Source organism: Quercus robur, chromosome 7 (assembly GCF_932294415.1).
Source record: "Quercus robur chromosome 7, dhQueRobu3.1, whole genome shotgun sequence".
Taxonomy (NCBI): Eukaryota; Viridiplantae; Streptophyta; class Magnoliopsida; order Fagales; family Fagaceae; genus Quercus; species Quercus robur.
The window spans coordinates 412,413-436,420 of record NC_065540.1 but is presented as its reverse complement, the minus strand read 5'-3'; the positions used below and the strand labels follow the sequence as shown (position 1 = coordinate 436,420).

General features: G+C 35.2%; 1 protein-coding gene across 2 annotated transcripts; it reads right to left on the bottom strand.

The window, feature by feature from the left end:
• Nucleotides 1–6,082: 6,082 nt before the first annotated feature.
• On the bottom strand, nucleotides 6,083–20,444 carry LOC126691585 (E3 ubiquitin-protein ligase RGLG5-like). 2 transcript variants are annotated; one of them, XM_050386612.1, is made up of 16 exons: nucleotides 19,947–20,444; nucleotides 18,909–18,993; nucleotides 17,457–17,597; nucleotides 17,252–17,365; nucleotides 16,992–17,089; nucleotides 16,814–16,893; nucleotides 15,595–15,700; nucleotides 15,347–15,474; nucleotides 14,818–14,897; nucleotides 10,221–10,589; nucleotides 9,101–9,187; nucleotides 8,936–9,006; nucleotides 8,535–8,611; nucleotides 8,207–8,354; nucleotides 6,799–6,960; nucleotides 6,083–6,502 (listed from the first exon to the last, which is right to left on the bottom strand). In XM_050386612.1, the coding sequence occupies exons 1-16, from the start codon at nucleotides 20,073–20,075 to the stop codon at nucleotides 6,356–6,358; spliced, it is 2,022 nt and encodes a 673-aa protein (XP_050242569.1). In that variant the 5' UTR covers nucleotides 20,076–20,444; the 3' UTR covers nucleotides 6,083–6,355. The 2 variants fall into 2 exon arrangements, with proteins under 2 accessions (XP_050242569.1, XP_050242570.1); XM_050386613.1 differs by having other exon boundaries at nucleotides 14,824–14,897; nucleotides 19,947–20,440.
• Between the last annotated feature and the right edge of the window lie 3,564 nt (nucleotides 20,445–24,008).

The window sequence follows — 24,008 nt, the reverse complement described above, 5'->3', positions numbered from 1 at the left end:
AATGCTTTTACATACCCATAACTCAGGCAGCAAAAGAACCCAGCTGGGGGCCTGCACCGTCGAAGAAAGGGTGCAGAGAGAGCCCAACTCCAAGCTAGCGTAGCTGAAGAAAAGGTGCATGAAACTCAACTGGAGCCTCACACCGCTGAAGGAAAGGCGCAGGGAGCCGGAAGTTGAGGAGCCTTCACCAAAAATTTGCCTGCAACAAGGCAGAGGCGATGATGGCGGAGAATCTTTCTTCTGACACACCAAAATTCTGGCATGAACAGAACCTGCTTCGAATTTTGACTAAAAGAGGGAGAAACACCCTTTCCCCTCTGTTGAAACGGAATATTCTCTTAAATTTATGCCTCCTTTGCCCGTACCTCACTATTTTGAGTCTCAGGAAGACACGGCGCCTCTGTGGCGGAGAGAGTTCCTTTTCCCCAACCCTCGCCTCCAACATGATATACTAAGGGAGGAAACTGAAGGATTTGTGCGTAGGTAAAGCAACTTTCTCTCCTATTTATTTAAAAAGATAAGGTGGTGGCATTTAATTCACGTAGCGTCCTAAGGAACGCTACAGACAAAATGCCTCCGGCTTAATTTCCAACGCCGCCTGCAACCATGAGATTAAAGGAGTCTCGTGAAGGCGCACCTCGAACACTGGGACGCCAAAAAGTACCGCGTGACCAAAGACTACAAAAATACCTCTTAATTTGTGGGCCTAGTAAATTCGCGGCCCAGGCCCGTTCTGCATGGGGGCCCAGGAACTACGGCCCACGCCGAGGGATAGCCGTTGCTGAGGACAACCTCCTGCTCGGCACCTTGTGAAACACCTGAGGAGAGGGAGAAGCCGAGCTATGGTCCTCGGACTCAAGCCTATGGGGAAACCAACTACTTGGAAGGCGTTGCGAAGTCCTCGGACTCAAGCCTATTGGGACGCCAACTACTCGGATGTAGAAAGTCCTCGGCTCAAATACTGTAAAATGTTAAGGCCAATAAGAGTGTTAGGATGATGGCGGGACGCCCCACTATTCGGTAGTCTAAAGGGGCTGTTCATTTTTGCGGGTGATATGTCTTCAGATGATTACTTCCTACACCGCATAGAGCATCCAGTTCTAATCTCGACATTGTTTCGGGTAAGTATCGTTGTTCACAGATACGCATTGCTATATCAAACAATTCTATTAAAGTTATGGTGACATCTTTTTATTAGCAAGTATTTTGGCCTTAGTTGTCATTGATTCAAATGCTATATTATTGTGCCGAGCAGCGCTTGCAAATTTGTAAAAACATAGAGACAGAACATGCGAAGTAAAATAACAACAATTTTTATTAATATGAAAAATTATTACAACGTACAAAGAGGGGCTTAAACAAGCCTATACAAAGGGTGAACTGCCGAAGCAACAATAACATCCGCAATACAGATAAGTAAATAGTCAGGTGTCTTTTAAACTCGTCTTCAAAGTCTCTCCAATCTCTGCCTCAGTATTGCTCATATTGAGAGAAGAACCTTCGTTAGAAGAAGATGAAGGAGAAGGAAGAAGAAGATGAAGGAGAAGGAAGAAGAGGATGGAGGAGATGAATGAGGAAGATGGAGGAGATGAATGAGGAAGATGGAGGACATGAGTAAAAGAAGGAGGAGAAGAAGAGGGAAGAAATGAAAAGAAAGAGAAATGAGCAAAAGAGGGAGAAGGAAAAGCACCAGGATGGATCTGGTGGTGGAAATAAGAAGAAAGAGAGGTAAAGGGAGGCGCCAGTGAACGAAGAGAGGAAGAAGCAGGGGCACTTAGTCCCTGCCCCAGTCCTGACTCCTAACACACTGGTGCCATGTTAGATATGCTCATGAGAGAGCGGGTGGTACTGATGATGCGCGTCCTCGGCTCAGTCACGCCGAAAGTGTGACGTGACGAGTCCCTGCTTCGGATTTTGGCTGAAAGGAAGGCGAGACAAATCTTGAGTCTCCGCCATCCTTGCCCTGACCGAGCCATTTCGAGTTTCGTTAGAACATGGTGTTTCTGGGAGGGGAATGATTTTTTCATTGCTTATTACTATGGGGAGTGTATTTCAGGTTAATGTATAACCAGAGAGTAAAAGTAAACTCCAGAAGGAATCTACGGGTTTCAAATTTCGGGGGGACTAAAGGGATTCATCTGTGGGAGAAACAACTCTGGTTCCTTCTCTTTATATAGGGAACGAAGGGGAGGGTACTTAATATGTTCAGATCCCCAAGGAGATCCACCAACCAGAATATGCCCGTTCCGCTCCCCCACGCCATCAATAACCGTCAAATCCGAGAAGTCTCGTGAAGGGAAGACATTAAAGACACACTTCGGATAACCAAACGTCATAAGCGCATCGTGAACAAATTAAAAGGAACGTCTCGTGGACCGGTACGTTTCCTGGGCAGATGAAGAGTCGCCAACGTCAGTCAAAGGTTGAATTAAGTGAGCCATGATAAAGGCTCGGTATTACCAAAACTCCCCTCTCCAACCAGGAAGTCGGACAGCAGGGTTTTGAGGGGCTATTGTGGGGCCCAATAATTTATGGGTCAGGTCCACTTGCTCGTGGGGAGTCCAAAGGCCCAAGCCAAAGAAGGTTACGACCCAAGCTTAATAACATAAAGCCCAAATGGCCCGGAGATGTTGCCGAGGACAGTTCAGTCCTCGGCAGACCCAAAATTCCACCAAGAAGAGAGGCAAAAACGGTATAGGACCAAACTGGAAAGAAGATCCAAAATATCTCGGGAAAGCTGCCCTTATTACCTTTCCCCGATAAGACTATGCATCCTGCAGAGCCGGATTCTTCGGCTTTATCACCCATCCCCAACAATTCTGGGATTAGACTGACGGGACAAATATCAGTCTTGGAAAGGTTGACCCTACACGTGGACGAAGGACAGCGAACACAGGCTAGTATAAAAGAAAAAGTAAGTAAACCTGGGGAGGGGGGGGGGGGGGGAAAGAAAGCAGAGCCTGCCATCCCACCTCCAGAAAAAGACTCCAGGGGTGAAGACACCTGAAAGATATCGGCACACCACCGAAAAAACCCACCGCCGGGCAACCGGGGGAAGACCTTAATACCCCTCGGACCAAGTCCGAAGAGACCAATCCCTCAAAATACGACGCTATAGGGCTTAAATGTTCAAACCCAACCCTTTTTTCTACATGAATTCCTCTAAAATCAGGATCGGACCATCGCCCGTGATCAAAGGCAAGCCTTTCAAGCCCACTCTCTACAAATCATATTGTTAGGGATCTTTCATGTGCGAGCCCAACATCATTGTTGGGCCGTCAAATAATCGTGTCCCTATAGTTACATATTTTGAAAATCTAACTATTAAATTACATCTTCTTTATGTTCTTAAGACTTATGTTAAATTCTATGTTAATCAGATATTATTTAATATTCGATACTAAAACTTATTTTTTATGTATAATTTTAGACTATAAAAATTTGAAATTTAAATATTTGATTGATGACATAGCTATTGATTTTTGATCTTCTAGAAATTTTACAAGTATAGAGGATTTAAGAAGAAAATGTAATCCAATGGTGGATTTGTCAAAATTTATATCCAATAAAAAGATATTGAGTGAAGTTGTAGCCAAACTTTTTCCATAAGAAAAATAAATGTAATTGATAAGATAGAATGTGTTTTATTTTGTTGAGTAGATATATGATTGGTTTTTTTTAATTGATTAATATTAGACTCTTAGTATATTGCACTCATTAATTCTTTGACACAAAGATTAAAAAAATTTAAGTGGATATATGATACAAAATTAGCCCACAGATAATTGAAATCTAATTTAGAATATAATTGAATTTTCTCTAAGTTTTGCCTTTATATATATATATATATATATATATATATATATATAAGTTGGGTTCAAGTTACACCTAGTATAACTTTAAGTAATGTTACACCACCCAATAATTTGTTATAGAATTCATATTTTGAAAATCTCACAATTGAATTACATGTTCTATATGTTCTTAACATTCATGCTAAATTTTATATCAATTGGATACTATTTACCGTTCGATCCATAAACTCATCTTTTATGCATTATTTTAGATTACAAAAACTTAAATTTAAACATTTGATTAATGATATGACTATTAATCTTTGATCACTTTGAAATTTTGCAAGTATGGAAAATATATGAAGATAATGTAATATAACGGTAAATTTGTCAAAATTCACATTCAATTAAAAAATATTGAGTAATGTAACATTACTTAAAGTTACACCAGGTGTAAGTTAAACCCAACCCTAACCCTATATATATATATATAGCCAGAAACTATTTTACAATATTTTTACAAACTATTGATGTGTCCAACTTCTTATTGGTTTTCATCTAGATCCACCATTAATATTACTTTTTCATTTACCAATAACTATTTATCATATCAGTAGTTTATAAAAAAGTTTGTATCTCTAGCATTATATATATATATATAAGCTTAACATGTATTTCATACACCTGTAATCTATTAAATGGGGCACACGATTAACACATCACTGCAAACTTCAATTTGTTATTGGATTGAGATCAAGTGCACCAGATGCAATAGCATTAAAGGGTGGAGATTGAAAGTTACAAACAATAACTTTCAATCTCAACCATTAAATAAAAAAATATTAAAAAAATGTAAAAAGTTAAAGTTAAAAATTAAAAATGTAAAAAATTTTGTGAAGGAAATGGTGTAACTGCATAGTACAAATATTGTAGTGTCAGCAAGGAGGCCAGTCCATGATGGCTTTGAGAGATGTGAACTCACGTAAAGTATTATAAATTAAAAAAAAATAAATAAATAACGGTGTTGAGAGCGCAAACTAATTTGTAAAATATGGTTGTCTACACAAAAGAATTATATGCAAGACAGAATTTTACACCAAAAAGATGAGCTTTGCCACTACCTAAACTACTACCTAAACTAATAGGACTTCACAAATTCTAAATTCAACCAAGAAAAGAGGAATATAAACATCAAATGCACAAATGATCAAACAAGATATTAGACAATAGAACTCACTTGATATCATAGTAGCACAAGTAAAATGTCACTTGATTACAATAGAACACAAATGAAATTGGTAAAAATCGCACACCGATTACGTTACAATACTCCTATTTAAGTTACAAAGCCTATTTTTAGATAATTCATACGAAATGAAACACACTTGCAAATGTCAAATTATCCGTCCGTTGACTGAGAATTGTTGCCATTGATAGAGGATTACATTTTGAAGAGAATTTGCTTGTAGACTTCAATTTTTTACTAATAGGAAATAGGTGGTGGTTATTTAAGCCAAAAACTACCCCAGTAATCAAAGAAGGGGTTGGTTATGTGTAGAAAATAACTATCACTTAGAATGTCATATTTTTGCCAATTTATTTATATTACTATTTAAAGGACTTCCCCTGTTTGGACATGATTTTTTTTTGTCCAAAATACTCTTATTTCCCTAAGTTTAAGTAGAGACAAAATTAAAGGACAACAAAGTAAAAATACATATTTAACTCCCACTAAAAAATTGCCTACAAAATAGGATTACTTTCTCACTAATCCACTTATTCAAAAAGAAACTTCACGTTTAAACTTTTTTCTGTCTTTATTTTTTTAATTGGCCAAAATATATATATATATATATATATATTTTTTTTTTTTTTTTTAACCCACGTTAAAAAGTTTTTTTAAAAAAAATTTTAGAAACCCAAGTTAAAAAGTTAATTTTTTTTCGATAAAATTTAATATTTTGCATCAATTATAATTTGAGATTACTATATTTTTCAATCACAAAAAAACCTAGAGGTGCGATGAATGTTATGCATTTGTACCAAATATTAAAATTATAATTAATGCAAATTATTAAATTTTACTAAAAAAATAAAAAAACCTCTAAGTACACATGTAAGCGCATGCTTAGAGGCTAGTTTACTATATGGCATAAGTAACTACTACATTTATTTAATTAATTTTATTTTTATATTAACACTACTGAAGCTTATGTGGTGGTTTAAAACTGTCATTTTGACGTAATAAATAAATAAACCATTAAAAAAAATGACATGAAAAATTGTGAGGCTACCAAAGCCTAATTACATTACATTACATATTTGAGAAACGTTACACAACATTTAATTAAAAAAAATATTTACAATATTTTCACATCAAATCATAAATAGTAAATTGTTATTTGTTTTAATCTTCTAATTTGAACCTACAATTAAAATTACTTTTTTGCCTACTTGTAACAACCATGACAACCTGTAACTTAACATTTCTTTTGCGCATTTATATACAATCATAACAACTTACCACTTTTTCTTTTCTTTTTTTGCTGAAAAATAACAACCTACCACTTAACACAGCATTTCTCTTGCATATCTATATTCGGGCTAATTGGGGCCCTTCTAAAAATATTTTTGGGCCGCCACATGTGAAATCCTTTTTTGTCGACCATCACTGCTTGAGAAAGATCTCCTTCTAACTCTCGAAGTATCTGCTTTTTAGCAAGAATAGCAACAGGGTTAGGGTTATATTCCATTGTGAAAAATGAATAAGGGTTGTACACAATCGCAAAGAATAATGCCTTTGTACCAGTATCAGAACTAGTTCAGCTTTAATAATTTCGTACTAAACAAGATGATGGGCATTACAGTTCATAAACACAATAAGTAAGGGCTAAGGAGGTTTATTATTTGTAATTTTGCAATGCTAGAAAGAATGAAGATAAGAGGATTAGACAAAGAGAAGTAATTATTTCAAATTTTCAATATTAGAAAGTGGTAGAGTGACCTGGCTCATTCCTGGCCGTTCCTCATATGATAGACACACGCATTTAGCAGCACAGATAACCATTCGATCCATTTCTTTAGAGACAAAGTTCTTTTCCAACCTTTTATCAACGAGAGCATCAAATTTCTTCCCTTTCAAAGCTGCTAGGAGTAAAGGCTTTGCCTAAAATTCCATAACAGTAAAATGTTATTTGTCTCATGTCACTCAAGCTATGCAATTAAAATGCTGCATCTTTTAAGAAAAAAAATATAGAAGTTATAACAGCCTAAACTAAATGAGGATACACTAAAAAATTTCCTTGTATCTGCATGTCAAAAGGGCCTAGAAAATCTATGAATTTAGAACGCTTTATTAAAATATAATGAACAAGATATGACATGAGTTTACTTTCTCAAACGCATAACTGAAAGGATATCAACTATCCTATACAAAACGAAAAATCAAATCAAATCAATGAATTAATATCCTATTATTGTAGAAGGTACCCCACACTCTTTTCCACCGCCAGTTCTTTTAAGAGGATTTACCTATCAAAAAAAGTGTCCTCTTAAGAGCCTTATTGGCATCATTTTATTGAAAGAACTAACTATGTGTGGAAAGCTTATGTGACATTTAATGGAAAATAAGGACAAAGGAGTTGCTAATGCACACATAATATAACTCCAAGAGGTAAAATTCAAATTCTAAAGTTTCAAAGTATAAAATTTAAAAACTCTCAAACTTAAAAGGGTGTAATTTGCACTTTAGCCTAAATTTTTTTATTAAGAGAAGAACTTAAAACCAAATCACACATACATACAAACACAGAATAGGACACCATGAAGGAATAATGAAAACCCTGGACAAAGTTAACTACAAAATTAGTTAGACTATAACCTTACTCAATATCATTCTATTGGAGGTGAATTTTGACAAATCAACTATTGGATTACATCTTCTTCTTATAAACTCCATGCTTGCAAAATTTCTAGAAAATTAAAGATCAATAATTATGTCATTAGTAAATTATTTAAATTGTAAGTTTTTGTAGTTTAAAATTATGCATAAAATATAAGCACTTATAGATCATATAGTAAATAATATCCGATTGACACAAAATTTGACATGTGTATTAAGAGAGTAAAGAATATACAATTCAACGGTTAGATTTTCAAAATATTTAGTAATTTTTATTTTATTGAGTAAGGTTGAACTTTAAAGTTACAACCAATTTTGTGGCTAAACTTTATCCAAAACCCCTGCCCCCCATGCAAACGAACACATACTTGCAAAGATTTTTTTGTTCCAAACAAAGTGATTGTTCTTTTTAATATTTCAACAACAACAAAAAAATTATATCCCAAGATGATCTGATTACATTGACAAAGTATAGTGAACAATTAAGGACTAGTGATCGTGGTATACATACCCACTCAACCATGTTATCACCGGAGAAGGGTTGATTTTGTCCGATAGGTTTGAGTCCAGTAATCAACTCCAAAAGCACAACTCCAAAGGAGTAAACATCCAACTTATCAGTGAGCTGTCCATGAGAAAAATACGTTGGATCCACATAACTGCATTTGGTGTATACAGGATTATTTCAAGATATTAAGAAACAATTAATTCAAAAGTTAAAAAGCATATGTAATAGCCAAGCCATCATTGCTTTTTAAGCATTAATTAGACTGCTCCATAACTAAAAGTCACGGCAGCACCACAGCTTTGCAGAAAGAACACAGAGAAATGGATCTTACCCAGGAGTTCCCATTATTATAGTGGAGTAGTAAGCATCAGCATCTGGTAAAAACCTAGCAAGCCCAAAATCTGCAACCTGAACAAAAGATCCCACGTACATTATTTATCATAAAAGTCAATATTTAAAAAGTATTTAATTACAAAATGAGAATGAAGTTTTTCCACATAACTTATGCCATGCAAACAGCACATGCAATTAAATGACAACTTTTTGACCCATCATGGCAGCATCTCCTGACCCATTTCGAGCCAAGGATAATCCAAATGGATCTAAATCTAGAACTTTCAAAACTCAATCACAGATATAAATGGAGCAGCAAGTCAAAAATAAACAATGCAGACATACATGTATAGATATTTGAAACTTAACAAATAATCCTTTGAAACTTAATAACCTTACCTTTGCATCAAAGTTATCATCAATAAGAATATTAGCAGCCTTGATGTCACGGTGTATGATCTTAGGCTGACCTGAAGAACATTTAGCTCCAAAGGAGAGTGAAACTATAACCAGAAAATATTTTTATTGTTTGCAATGTAAAGATAGAACACAAAGGAAACTCACAGTCCTCAAGCAGATACGCCAATCCTTTTGCAGCGCCTCGAGCTATTTTCATTCTATTTGGCCAGATCATAGTCGGTTCCCCCTTTCCTGCAATGTCATTTTTCTTTAATAAAACATTGTATCGTAATTTAGAAAATAAGGTTACTAGACCAAAATCAAATTGAAAAACAATGATCTCAATCTTAACAACACATTGTGATCCAACTTACCATTAAAACTCTCAGGATGGTAAAACCCTATAGGAACGCTACTTGAAATGACAACCCAATGATGCTACTCAGTGAAGTTTAATCTCCAATTTGGCTATTTTTACTCTCTTTTTCACATAAGGTTATTAAAGAGGTTCATGCCTCTCCACTAATACTTTAGGCCAATTAAGTTGCATTTAAGAGGCTTGTATCAATAGAAAAATCTAGAGAAATGAACAAATGATATTTAACAATGCAAAAGTTCTTCTTCTTCTTCTTCAACAACTCAAGTTCTCTATATCATATAAGTCATCTTCTGATTTTGCTTATATTTTACCGTATTTTGAAGCAACTCTTGAGTTCTTAGTAAATTAAGTATTAACCAATTTGTTTTTTTTTTCTTTTAAAATTATTATGCATTTCATAAAGTAAGCCCCGATTCAATTACTTTTGACAATTTTATCTACTAGCTCTACTAATACAACTAAAATCTTTCAAGTATCTTATTACTCTAGATATATTCAGTTTATATCTTTTTCACTCAAGTTTCACTATGAAAATGCTTTCCCTTGGTCATTTTTTCTATCTCATGAAACTTATGTAATTCTTGAGATCACCATTCCAGTAATCCTGCACTTTGTGAACTAGTGATGCAAATTCTTGATTGACGTAGAACCAACATAGGAAAAATTAAGTGGAGCTAACCAATTGAATCATGACTATGCTTATGGACCTTCCCTTTTTTAAAGAATTATCTTGGGGAAAGGATAACTTCTTGCTCTATTCTTTCAATAACAACAGGACATTTCCATTTGTAAGAACAAAAGAGACAAATATATTTTATATTTAAGACCACCAACATGAATTATTATCCCCCAACAAAAAAAAGGTTACAGATGAAACAAAATAATATAATCACCAAAAAGACTTACCATGCAGATGAAAATCCAATGTTTTGTTTGGGACAAAGTCATAAACAAGCATTCTGTGTGCCCCATCTATGCAGTATCCAGCCAGTGAAACAAGGTTTTTGTGATGGATACAGCTAATGATATTAACCTCTGCCCGGAATTCCTTCTCCCCCTGTACACTTCCAGATTTCAACTGCTTAACTGCAACCAATTTGCCATCTGAAAGGATTCCTTTATAAACAGAACCAAAACCACCTTCACCAAGGAAGCAGGATTCGGAGAAATTGTTAGTTGCCTTGGCTAAATCTTCATATAAAAATGCCTTTGGAGAAGAACCAAGGGATGGTGATGGCATTTGTTTCTCAGAGTCTGGGACATCGAAAGGTTCATCTGGAGAATCAAAGATCAGCACAAAAAATAAATAAATCAGCGAGTATGTTTCAATATCATAAAAGTAGCAGTTTCTGAAAATACATATAAGCTAGATCATAAATTAAATGAAAGATTTTCATCATCAAGAAAAATGAAATAATAATATACTGTGTTCAATGAAATCCATTTGATGATAAAAGGTAAAATAAACGGATACAGCCACATGCTGCACCTCTTCTTCCACGAGAGGCTATGATTGGATTGAGGAATTATGGAAAATTAATAGAGAATAAAAAAGAAACTTCTGGTCATACTTCGAGAATGTTATGCATCTGTACTGTTAGAGATATATATTAGACATATTAGCCCAATGTAATAGGCCCAAGCCCATTCCTGCTTGTACTAGTAGTCTAGGGTTTAGTCGCTTATATATACTCATGTTAGGGTTCATTGTAACACAGGAGGTTATTGTACTACACTCTTACACAATAAAGATGTAGCCCTTAAGGGATTCCTCCGTGGATGTAAGCCGATAAGGCTGAACCACGTAACCCTCGTGTTCTCGATGTTCCTATTCTATGCTTCTCCTTCCGCATTCACTCTAGCATACACAACATGGTATAATACATCACATTGCGTTGCTAATATTTAACATGGTATCAGAGCCAAACTTCATTCTTGACATCAAACAAATATCTCTACACAACAAAGAAGATTCTCACGTGCACACCACCATCATAAGTCACACATGCTTGTCAGCTGGATCTAGATTCCACAGCATCTCGCAGCCGCCACGGCTCACTGCTGTGTCCAAGATCCACAAACTCAAGCAAACCGTGACTTAACTTATCAGATCTGCGCAAATCCAAGCCTCGCCTGACGAAACCAACCACAGACGTGTTCCAAGATCTCTCGCGGCCAAAACCCAAAAATCCGGTCACCCAAAGCCTTGCCACGCGCCTCCACGCGCCGCAGAAGCCTCCGGAAAATTCCCACGCGCCGTCTCAGATTCATCACTTTCAGATCGTCTTCTTGGTACACGCGCCACCATGAAGGCCTCCTCGTCCACCGATCTACTTGGCCTGAGAATCTGGCGGTCATACGAAGCTGCACGCGCCACCAGGGTTTCTAGTTGCTCCTTCACGCGCCGGTGAACAGTGCACGCTTCTGCCACGCGCCGACAATGCTGCTGATGTCATCTGACGTCATATGATGACGTCATTAATCCACGTCAGCAGCCACGCAAGCACGTCCACGTCAGCCCTAGTCTACGTCAGCGACACGTCATCAGCCACGTCAGCAGTGTCGTCTCGTCAGCACCACGTCACCTAGCTGACCGTTGACCGGACCGACCCGACCCGGACCACCCGGATCTGACCCGTGAGCACTTTGACTGTTGACTTTGACTATGGACCAATTGACTTTGACTTTTTGCGTTGACCTTTGACCAAAAGTCAAAATTTCCAAAACTGCCTATCTTGCTCAGTTTTTCGCGTAGATTCCGATTTTGGGCTCCGTTTCTTCATTTGAAGCTCCGAAATTGGACAAGTGATCTTCTCGTACTTATCCAACCTCAAGTTTTCATCGAGCTTCCGCCTTGAGTTTGAGGGAGGGTGTTAGAGATATATATTAGACATATTAGCCCAATGTAATAGGCCCAAGCCCATTCCTACTTGTACTAGTAGTCTAGGGTTTAGTCGCTTATATATACTCATGTTAGGGTTCATTGTAACATAAGAGGTTATTGTACTACACTCTCATACAATAAAGATGTAGCCCTTAAGGGATTCCTCCGTGGATGTAGGCTGTCATGGCTGAACCACGTAACCCTCGTGTTCTCAGTGTTCCTCTTCTATGCTTCCTCTTCCGCATCCACTCTAGCATACACAACATGGTATAACACATCGCGTTGCTAATATTTAACATGTACCATCTGTACCCATGTTTGTAGAATAGTATTGTGTTGTAAGTGACAGGTATAACAGTTAGCAATGAGTAGTTGGGTTAGTTAGCTGATAATCCGGAGTTTAGTTAGAGGCTGATGCTTGTTTCAGAAGAGAATAGTTCATTGTATCTTGTCATTGATGATTAACATTGTGCTTATGAAAAGAGAAACACTATGCATATGAAACTCTCTCTCTCTCTCTCTCTCTCTCTCTCTCTCTCTCTCTCTCTCTCTCTCTCTACATTTCTGCTATGGAGGTCTAGATGCCCTTGAAGTGACCTACTACAATTCCATAATCCCATTCTGATTCTTAACATTTGGTGTCAGAATGAACTACCACATCGAGTAATTGAACGTAACTCATTAAGTATGGGATCAAATGAGTTACGGTTTTGTGGTCGAATCTCGGAGGGGGCAACCTAGAGACTAAATTAAAATGTCCTACTAAGTTATTGAATAATTGATAGATGAGTGGAGCTGTCAAAAAAGAACAAGGGTTACCATCGGGTTAGTGTCGATAGAGTGAATTGTCATGGATGTTGGCTCCGGAGCATGGAGGTATGTTACGATCAAAGTGTCCCACATGAATTAAGTGCAGGTTTAAGCATGTGTATTTAAGCTCTTGGCCCACCCTCCCCTTGCAAGCCACTTTTCAAGGGTGAATTCTATCTATGGGTTTGTATCATTTGGTATTAGTGCAGTAAATTCAGAAACAACTACAAGCCATTAATATGTTCATGCAGCAGCAAGCAGATAGAGTTTCAAAAATAGATAAAACTAAGCTATAATGCAGTGATGGAACTAATCCATAAGTTGCCATCCGAAATAGGTCCATAACATAAACATGAATAATTGATTGCAAATACTAATTCAGTAGCGTCTGTCAACAATTTGATCACGGCATAGACGCTCAATGCAATATTAAACCTTCCATCAAAGTCGATCAATAATTCTTACTTACCAAAAATAAATTATTTAGCAAACCCATGCGTATGGTCCCTCCTAATCATGCCTTCATTTTGTAAACCAATAAAGGAGTCACCAACCTTATTTTGTTAGATTCCCAAAACTTATTCTTAGATTAAGCTAGCAAAAATACTATGCATCATACACAGTAATTTTGTTAGTTTGTTGGCAAGGGAGATTTGGGTGTCATCGGAATGGTTATGTATGGATGGCTGCCCCGCGTTGTTTGATGTGGTGTCTTTGAAGGGAAAGGAACAACAGGAGCTTTAGAGATATAGAGATTTGGCTGATGTGGTGCCTGATCTCTTTTCTTTCATTTTTTTTTAGAATTCTTTTGGATTGGATGTCAGTATTACGCTGTAAGTAATCCTTAAGCTTGGTTAGTGATTTAATGGATATATGTGATTTACATGATTGATTGTATGGTCCCCAGTCTATACTCCTTGTATAGTTGGACTATATTTTTTTTATCTTAATATAATGAATAATGTTAAAGGTACTACAAGTTTTACTACATGAATTTTACAAATTGATGTGACAATAAATGTAATTTGTGGATTTCAACAACTCATAACTAAATATTTGAATTTCCCATTTCTGATTGGTCACACATCAATTTGTAAGATCAATGTAGTAAAACTTGTAGATCCTATAGCACTACTCTAATAAAATTTTATTACCTATCAAAAAAACATTACTGTGCATCATAATTTGACACTCACCCATAACAAACCTCATAATATACCTCCATAATCTTATGTTACAAACTTACAACTTAGTACCCTATCTTATCGTTCTTTTTTTATGGCATTTTCCTACAATTTTATACAATTATAGATAAGAAAATGTCAAAAATACTATCAATTTTTTTACAAATTGATCTAGCAATTAATGTGATTGATGTCACATCAATAATTTTATAAATAAATTTATTAATTATTTTTTTTGTTTCGTGGTTAATAGTTGACCTAGTAGTTTGTGAGGCTTTTTATAAGACCTTAAGGCTTATGTAGTAAAATTTGTAATTTATCACTAAAATGCTAAAGCTACTACCGATTTTACTGTAGAAGTCTAACCAATGGACAATGTGATTGGCGCCAAATCAATAACATGATAAACAAAGTTTTATTAAAACTTGTATTAGGCCTAGGGCTCTAGGCTGTCTAGCATGAAATCTCTAATAGAACACCACAAAGCATATCTATGGAAACTTCACAATTACAAACAACAACAATAGAACATAATCTAATCATTAAAAAGCAATTAAAAAACGGAATCAATTAATTTATTTAAAATAAATAAATAAACTTATTAAAAAAAAAAAAAAAACCTTACTTTTACCTTTAGGTCCTTGTGGTTGTGGTGAAGCACCACCGTCAGTGTGACTGTAAGTATTTGCTCTTCCTTTCACATGGCTTTTTTCCAATAGAGTAAATGCAGATTAGAAAGCATTCAAAAACTAGTTCAATCACATGACATTTATGTCTTGTCCACAATTGGAACTATTAGTACTGGGGCTATATCCTCATTAAAATTATGAGCAAAACTTATGTAGAATTACTTCAATGTTATACCTTAAGTTTTTCAGTTAAATTCAACCACATACATGCATAGGTCAATGCAATAAAAATGGTATTATCTTTCCCAAAGAGAATTAAATTCAACTATATAACTTAATGGAGAATTAAATTCAACTATATGATTTAATGGCAAGCATCGCATGTTGAGTATAGTTGGGAATTTAAAGTACTAAATTATTGGTTGTCCAATTACCTCCATTGTGCAGCAAAGCTTTCATTTCGACAAGTATCAAGTTTTCACCAAATACTATTATAATATGAAAAAGATGGATAAGAAACCCTACCCAAGTATGCCAAGTTCCATTGCTGCTTTGTACTGGATAGGAATCTCCATTAGGGCAGCCAGAGAAAAAGCTGTTTCTTTCTCTGAGGGTGTTACATTTTTAGACATAATTGCAGTGAAGTTAACAAACTACAAACAAAGAAGACATATTTTAAAAGTCAATGCATGTTGAATTATATTCAACTTATAAAGAACGATACAGAGAACTTAAATGGAATTCAATGCTAATGTGTGCTACTACTGTGATACCTGAAAGTTATCAAATTCACGTTGAGGGATCTTGTCATCAAAGTTCTTCATGCCTTCCCAGGGTCCATCACCAACTCCGACAAGAACAATTGAGAGTGGATACAAACTGGAAGTTAAAAATATAATTGTCAGTGCCTATACCATATCCACTTATTTCTCAGTTAAAAGTAAGCTTGTAAATTATTGTACAGCATTTACTGAACAAAATTTTTAATCTTAATCTTAGGACTTATGTTGAGTGTTGACAAACATTATTTTGAAATAGTTATAGCCAGTGTGGATGGAGAGAGAGAGGGAGGGAGAGGGTGTAGAGGTGAGTAGAGTAGAGCTGACCGGAAATTGCATCCAATTTCCTGACACCTGAGTCACAGCAAATTTTGATGAACCCCATTTGGACAAAACAAGGCTTTCTGTACGTACACTTTGTCCAAAGATGATTTATGACACAGCATATTTCAAGTCAGCAAGTCTCAGCCCTAGCCCACCATCCTTAGGATTGCAAAAGCCTAAGTGACTTTTGCAGCTCCCTTTATTACATTAGCACCATTCCAAAGAAAATTTTTGAGAAAAATTGCCAATGGTTGTCATTATTCTTTAAGGAATCACACTGCCCCAACTAAACCTGTATAGTAACCAGAACGGATTGTATAACTAACAAAAACATTCTATAATAGGACCAAGGTATCCACTACATCGCTCACTACAAACCCACAACAACTCACATAACCAGCACTCAACATATTAAATACAAGAATTAATAATTATGGCTTTGAGTTCATCTTCCAGTGATTTTTTTCAACGACTCCAATCTCCAGTATATTTTTCTTATTATTGGACAGAAGAATGCCTACTCTAGCTTTTTAAAGAATAACACACAAAAAGGACAGCAAAGTAGCTCAAAAGTCTTTTTTTTTTTTTTGGGGGGGGGGGGGAGATTTGTCAAAAGCCTAAGTATTTGTTTGGATCCACGTTTACTCCTGCGTTTCACATTTGCGGTCCAACCTTTTTTTTTATTTATTCATTCATGCGCAACAGCTTTTAGGAGACAGTGCACTGTTCATCAGAAAAAAAAAAAAAATTAAAAATGGGTCCCACGATACTATTCACACATTAAAAAATTATTTTGCTACAGTGTTTTCAATTTTCAGTTTCAGCAAAAATAAGTTGTATCCAAACGGATCCTAAGAAAAAATTTTAAAAAATCAATCTGCAAGGTCACCTTGCTCTAACAATTGAATTGATTGTTTTTTCTTCTTGTGGACTTAGTTCTGTATCTCTTGTATTGATGCTCCTTGTAACCTTCAGAATACAACATTGCTCAAAATAAGAAAATTAAGCTGTGTGCATGCAACAATGTGTCAGTTCGAGAGAGTTTAAGAGATGACTTTGAATTCAACCTGGCCGTCAGCTATGAGAAGCAGTACATGGTGCTTGCCACAACTTTTCTCCACAATGTCAATTGCAGCCTCAATTATTGGAGCATAAGAAGTTGGCCCTTAAACACAATTACACAAATCGATGAAGTGATGACTTTTTTGAGATAAAGCAGAATGTTATAGAATGATGTGAAACCAGAAAAGTCCATGGTTTTGGTAATGGAAAGCAACAGCCAATTAATAAAAATACCAACTTTCAAATAAAGGAATATAAAACCAACCTGCAAGCTTCAAGTTTGGAACTATTTTTTTGTAGCATGATAAGACTTCTTCAAAACCACGGCAAGGTGAATGATCACTGTGAAAGCTAAACACCTCCTGATCTTGAGTACTTGCTATAACAGAAAATAAATCCAGTGATTATATAAAAAAAAAAAAAATGAGAGAAACTTGTCCAGATATTCAACTTTAGGGCACAAGACATACCGTCACCAAAACCAAAACAATGAATTAAGTTGTCTTTGCTGAAACGGGATAAAGTATTCCCAATGATAGAGATGGCGTTCTCATATGGATTAGGTGTATCTCCAACAGTATGCAGGCTCCGGTTATTGAATGAGAATTTGCCTTCATTAACAAAACAGATGCATTGGCTTCCCAGATATACAAATCAAATGCAAACCATTTTGACAATAAATGATACTAAAAAGACAAAACTGACGCATTGCCTCCACTATTCTTGACTATGAGACTGGATAGGCAGTGGCATCATAAGTAGAAATCACATGTTAATTAACAAAGTACAGGGGGAAGGGGCAACAGCAGATTATATGTTACAGAGGGGATGCAATGACCTTCACTATTATGCCTTTTACACCAAATCTATCTAGTGTCAAGTCTAATAATGCATGGCCCTTAAGGTTGAGAAAACACTATCCAAGAAGATTGTACGTTTTTAGACCCCTTAAAAACAATTGGATTAACCTAGTTAATTAGTAAAGTGATTACTTAGTTCAAATTTTAGATTTAGGTTAACACAATCATATAATCATAACAATGTAAAGTGCGGAATATAAAGAACACAAAAATATGATGACCCAGGAACCACACCGGTAAAAACTTGGGAAATATTTAACCTAGTTATCCTCAAGGTAAACTTGAATCCACTATGAAAGAATCGAAATTTTACAATAGCAACTTAGACCACTAACATCCTATTGCTACCCACCAGTAGAAAACTTATTGACACCACGTGACAACTCCGAGACCACAGACTCTTTTTTTCTTGGATTCTCCAACAAGTACAAGCACTCCCGTTTGTGTATCTTTAAGCTCTTTAGTACAGCAACTGAATGATCATCAAGCTCTCAATGAAATCTCCTTCTTGATAATCTTAAGCATGTGTGAAGGCAACCACCTCTCAGATCTCACAAGAGATTTTCACACACAGCAAATAGAGCAACCTCAAAAACGTGGCTAGGATTTCTCTTTTATACCTAGGGCAAAACATAAAACCCTACACGTCATATGGGCTTAGGGCTGAATTGGAAATTCTATAAAAAAAAACATTCTGCCCAACTTTCGATCGGTCGAGTCTAATTCTCGATCGATCGAGCCAAACCGAATTGCACAGTGAATTCTACAGCAGCTCGATTCCAACTTTACATAAAACACATACTTTGAGCAAGTCTAAAACAAGACTAAAAACTTGTTTTGACCATGGTTTGCCAACAATACAAATTAAAGTTCTAATACATTAGTTCCTAAGTACTTAGAACCTAACCAAGATAATAAGGAACATAGTCATTCTTGTCTATTTAAGTTAGATTAAACCCCAGGGTTCTGTAAGGGCAAATATTGAGCAGGGGATATCAATTTCTGCTCCATGAATAACTAATGAATGAAACTGTAGAGCATGCTATCCTTAATGCAACAAACCTGTCTCTCCATTGCTTGCAGTGAAATCAATTCCAATGATAAGATTGGTTGTTTCTAGACCTTCCCTTCTCAATGCTGCAATAACCTATTAGAAAAGAGAGCCCTTTCAAAAATTCAACTTCACGTTAAAAGTTCTAAATATATCAATTATCAGATGATTTTGCAATGTTATTCTTGGCATGCAAATTGTTGCCAATAATTTCCGAAGTCACATATTATAAAAATTCAAAATCCAATGATTTGATGAATGGGAAATATACAAACTGTCATCCATGGTTACTAAAATTTAGCATTCTGTCCCAAAAAACTCAAAATTTAAAATAGTCATATAAGCCATATTTGAGGGCAATGGTTTTTCCAAAAAATTCCCTTTTTCATACCAATACAAAAGCAAATCTCTTAACAGAAAATATTCTTTGAATAAATTTAATACCCAAACCGTTCCACAATACCCAAATCTCGAAATACCAAACTTTTAATTTTCGTCTTAAATAATTGTCCGTTTAGATACAATTTATTTTTACTAAAACTGAAAATATTATAGCAAAATAATTTTTAAATGTGAAAATAGTAATGATAGGAACTTATTTTTAATATTTTTTTCGGAATAAAATGGTTGAAGTCGATGAACAGTAAATAAACAGTATTATCACAGTATATAAACAGTATTATTACGTACTATTACAGTACATGAACAGTTATAATTGTCCTGGCCTAAAGCAAAACGAGTAAAGAAAAAAAAAAAAAAAAAGCAGAAAACGCAAACGCAGTAGACGAGACGCGGATCCAAACACATTTTTTTTATTCAAAGAATATTTTCATAACAAAACAAAAGCAAATCTCTTAACAGAAAATATTCTTTGGATAAATTTAATACCGTGTGACCACCTAGCTAGCCTCTGAGCACGCATTCTTCTTTTCTTTTTTCTTTTTTGAAAATTTTATAAGTAAATGAAAATAGCAAAAACTAAATAAATTAAAAAAAAAAAAGAAAAAGAAAAAAGCACACGTAGACAAATGAAAGAAAGGAAAGAAAACCTGTTCAAGTGAGTTGAAATTATCAGCGATGCAACCATATTTCTGCTTGACTGAATACTTTCCTCCTCTGCTTGGTCCATGACTACTACTACTACTACTACTACTACTCACTGATGGTTTTCTGGACATAGCTGTAGGATTATGATTCGACACCGTTCTTCCTCCCCTGAACTTCCGTTACTGGTAATAATACGTTTCTACTAGTTTCTCAAATTTTCCCAGCTTCCAAAAAAAAACAATCTTTATCAAACCAGACACTTGGTCGTGAGAGAGAGATTGATAGAAAAAAAGAGGTAGAGGCGGCGGATCTGGTCACGGTGGTTGTCGTTAGTGGCTGGGTAGTCACAGTGGTCCGGTCGATTCGTGGGTGGGTCGCGGCGGCTGGTCCGTAAACTTTTTTTCAGTAGAACGAAACACACAGAGAGACTGTTTATGAGAAAAAAAAAAAAAAAAAAAAACTTTTTGAGACATAGAGAGACTATTGGAGCTTTCCTTCCTTAACAAGCAAAAGGTCGGTGTATTTGTTTTGTATTTTAGTGGAATGGTTTCTATTTTTATATTTTTAAAAGAGTAAGCGGATGGAGGCAAGTGTGTTTGGCCAATTAACCCTTTGCAACAACTACTATCAGACGGTCCAGACCCGCGGTTCAGATAATTGATTCTGGTTCTAATTTTTCAGTATTCCGGAACTGACCCTGATGGGTAGGGTACATTTTGTGGCTACTATAATATAATAATTGGACATAAGCCAATACATAAGCAGGAAACAAAGGACAAAACCAATAAATTGGTTTTGTCCTTTTTTGATTTGACGAGGTCGAACAGATTATCTTTGAAATAAGCGGGAAGGAGTAAAAGTATAAAACAAGGCACATGCCTAGTTGCCTAATCAGAGAAGCCAGCTCAAAAATATTAAATTATAGTTAAATAAAAAGTCCACAAAACTTTATTCCAACTAATTCGGGTCGGGTTGTTTCTCAACAAAAAAAAACTAATTCGGGTCATTAAAAATAAAAGAAAAGTCATGCTAACGAGGGTCTTTAAGGCATTAGTTAAGAATTCAATTAAAGCAAATTTTGACATCACTTTTATAGGAAATAAAAAAAACTGTCAAAATATTAATTGTTTTTTTTTTTCCATAAAAATTGTTTTTAATTGGATTCTTAACTAGTACCCTTAGGGCACTCGTTAGCATTTCCCATAAAATAAATGTTTAATTCATGACTTCGTAGGTTGTAGAAATTAGAGAACATAATTAAAGTTTATCCAAGTACAAGATATTCTTTCTTTTTTTCTTCTTCCTCAGATTTCATGTCCCATTTTTCACGAGGGCCTTTCCTTTACATAGTCCTTCCATCCTTCATCTCAACCTTCCACCTGTTGATCATATAGGTGATCTCTTAGATGCTTGTCCCAGCAGAAACCTCATGCAAGATTTGCGAATAACTGTAAACTAATATATCACTGTTCAAGTGTCATCTTCACATAAATACGGCCAGGTGGTTTGGTGTAGAGCATTTAATGTGGTGGTGGCAGCCTTCTCTCCAGATATTTCTTTCTTTATTGTTGGCTTCTTTCCCTAAAACTTATCCTCAAAAGAATGCTTACCTCTTGCACAGCATTCTTAAGGTGGCTAGCTCCAACCTTCCACAATGCTTTCCCGAGGAAACTCAGCTGCTTGGGAGATACCACCAGTTTGTTATTACCTTTCCTTGTCCTCGACTCATTGACCCCAATACTTATTAAACCTTTCGACCATCCTTGAGCTCCTATATGTCCTCGGGCACAACCCACAACCTAACACTCCTACTTGGCTCATTTATCCTCACAACACCTTAAAACGCAATTTTGATAAGTGCTAGCTAAACACTCAACTTTTTCAAAAAGTATTTTTTAACAGTTTTTACCAAATACTCTGCTTTTTTTAAAAGCCCAATTTCATATCGCACTTTTTAAAAACCACCACTTTTTCAAAAAACACAATATCAAAAAGTTGAACCAAACTCACCCTTAGTCTTATCCTATTCCTACCACATCTTATTAGTGAAGCAAAGTCATGTCACGCTCTTTGTTCCACGCTCTACTCTATGATAAGCTGATATGCATATGCTCAGATTTTGTTCCAATTTCCAAACTTTGAGAATAATTGTGTATTTGCCTCCAATTTTTTTTTTTTAATGCTAAAAGTTACTAACTTTTTTTTATAAGCTAATGATTATTAATAAATAAATAATATAATATTATTGGTGGACCTAAATGAGAACTAATAAAAATTTGTCACATCAATAATTTATAAAAATGTCAAACTTTAAGCATCTTACTTTTTTTTCCCTATCATATGATGCTTTATCGCATTGTTTTTAAACTTGGACCGTTCACAAAATCGAAAAAATGGAAAATTTCAAGAATTCTAAGGTCGTACCTAGGAAAAACTGTGATGATATCATAATTAATTTAGTAATTAATTAAAATACAAATAAAATTATATAAAATTACAAATATTAGCAAAATTGACAAAAAAAATATCTAAAAATATTGAAACGGACTTTCAAATAAAGTTTCTTGATATTATAAAATTAATAGAAAACAATACAACATAAAAAAACATGAAAAAAAAACTTGTATAAGTATCCTTCAAGTAGAAATCATTTTTTTTAAATTAAAAAAAATCACTTTTAATTATTGTAGTAAAATCCCATGCAAATGAATTATTCTTAAATCACAAGTAAATTTAGCAAAAGAAACAAATTTAGTAATATTTAATAAATTGAGAAATAGGTGGTAGGAGTATAATAAGTTGAAAAATTATAAATCATATAAGTATAAAATAAATATAATAATAGATCATAATTAAGTACAAGAAGTCAAAGTGGTGTGTTGGTTACAATGCTAGTCTTCGTTCTTATTTGGGTGCGAGACCTCTTCTAGATCCATTAAGTGAGTTGGACCCCACCACCTAAAGTTAAAAGAATAAACTATTCCCCCCTTCATCTTCGTAAAACATGAATTCCTTTTTTTGCTATCTAAAACATGAATTGACCTCTTCTAGATCCATTAAGTGAGTTGGACTCCACCACCTAAAGTTAAAAGAATAAACTATTCCCCCTTCGATCTTCGCAAAACATGAATTCTTTTTTTTGTGATCTAAAACATGAATTCTCATACCATACTAAAAGATTATATCAATTACAATTACTCCTAGTATTTGTCTTTTTCTAGCTGGCAGCAAGGAGTTACTCAAAAAATGAAATTTTGAATCCTTGAGATACTTGCAAACGGTCTAGAAATGCATCTTTTAATACACACTTTGTCATAACTTGCTTGGGTGTCAATGCAAAAAGTTTAAGATTTATGTATAAGTGATATAATCTAATAATAAATTGACTCCAAACAAGTTGTGATAAATTGTGTGACAAATAGTGTCCCAAAAAAACTTGGGAAACTTGCCCTACTTCTATGCCATTAACTCATTCGTTTTTCCCTTCTCTCTTATGTTTTGCTTCCTCCTTTCATAATGTGTTAGGCTATCTTGGTCCTTCCTTAGGCTAGTGCTAGAACATGGGTCCAACTGATTTGGATGGCCCAAAGGGCTTTCTTGGCCCAACTCATGAAGCAAGAAAGGATGGGCTCTCAAGCCCATTCCTTGTAATAATGAGCTTGAGTCTAATTCTTTAGGAATGTGAAGGTTGTCGGGCAAAAGCCCAACCCATGTAGGTCCTTAAAAAAAAAAAAAATCATTTTTGGGTTCTTCCTCTGGCCTTGAATAAACTGGGCCCATTTTAGTTTCCTTTTGTTGACTTGGCATAATTTTCCCATGGCCATGCGTGTGGCACATTTAAGGGAAAAAAAAAAGGCCTTGAACAAGCTACAAAGCCTACAATTAGATTGACACCTCAGATTCCCCTCAAAAAAAAAAAAAAAAAAAAGATTGACACCTCAGATTATTGAGTTGTTAATTATGAGTTTTTAAAAAAAAAAAATTAGTCCATAGGTACTTTTTAATTAGTCCATAGGGATATATTAGTCCCTATGGACCAAAAAAAAAGAAAAAAAAAAAGTCCA

Bases quoted from the DNA above. Each gene is read 5' to 3' on its own strand.
- LOC126691585 (XM_050386612.1), bottom strand. From the start codon at position 20,075: ATGTCCAGAAAACCATCAGTGAGTAGTAGTAGTAGTAGTAGTAGTAGT. The intron at 17,090-17,251 runs GTTGGTTTTATA...ATTGTGTTTAAG, and splicing joins TCCAAACTTGAAGCTTGCAG to GGCCAACTTCTTATGCTCCA. The intron at 6,961-8,206 runs GTATGTATACCA...ATGGAATTTTAG, and splicing joins GTGATAACATGGTTGAGTGG to GCAAAGCCTTTACTCCTAGC.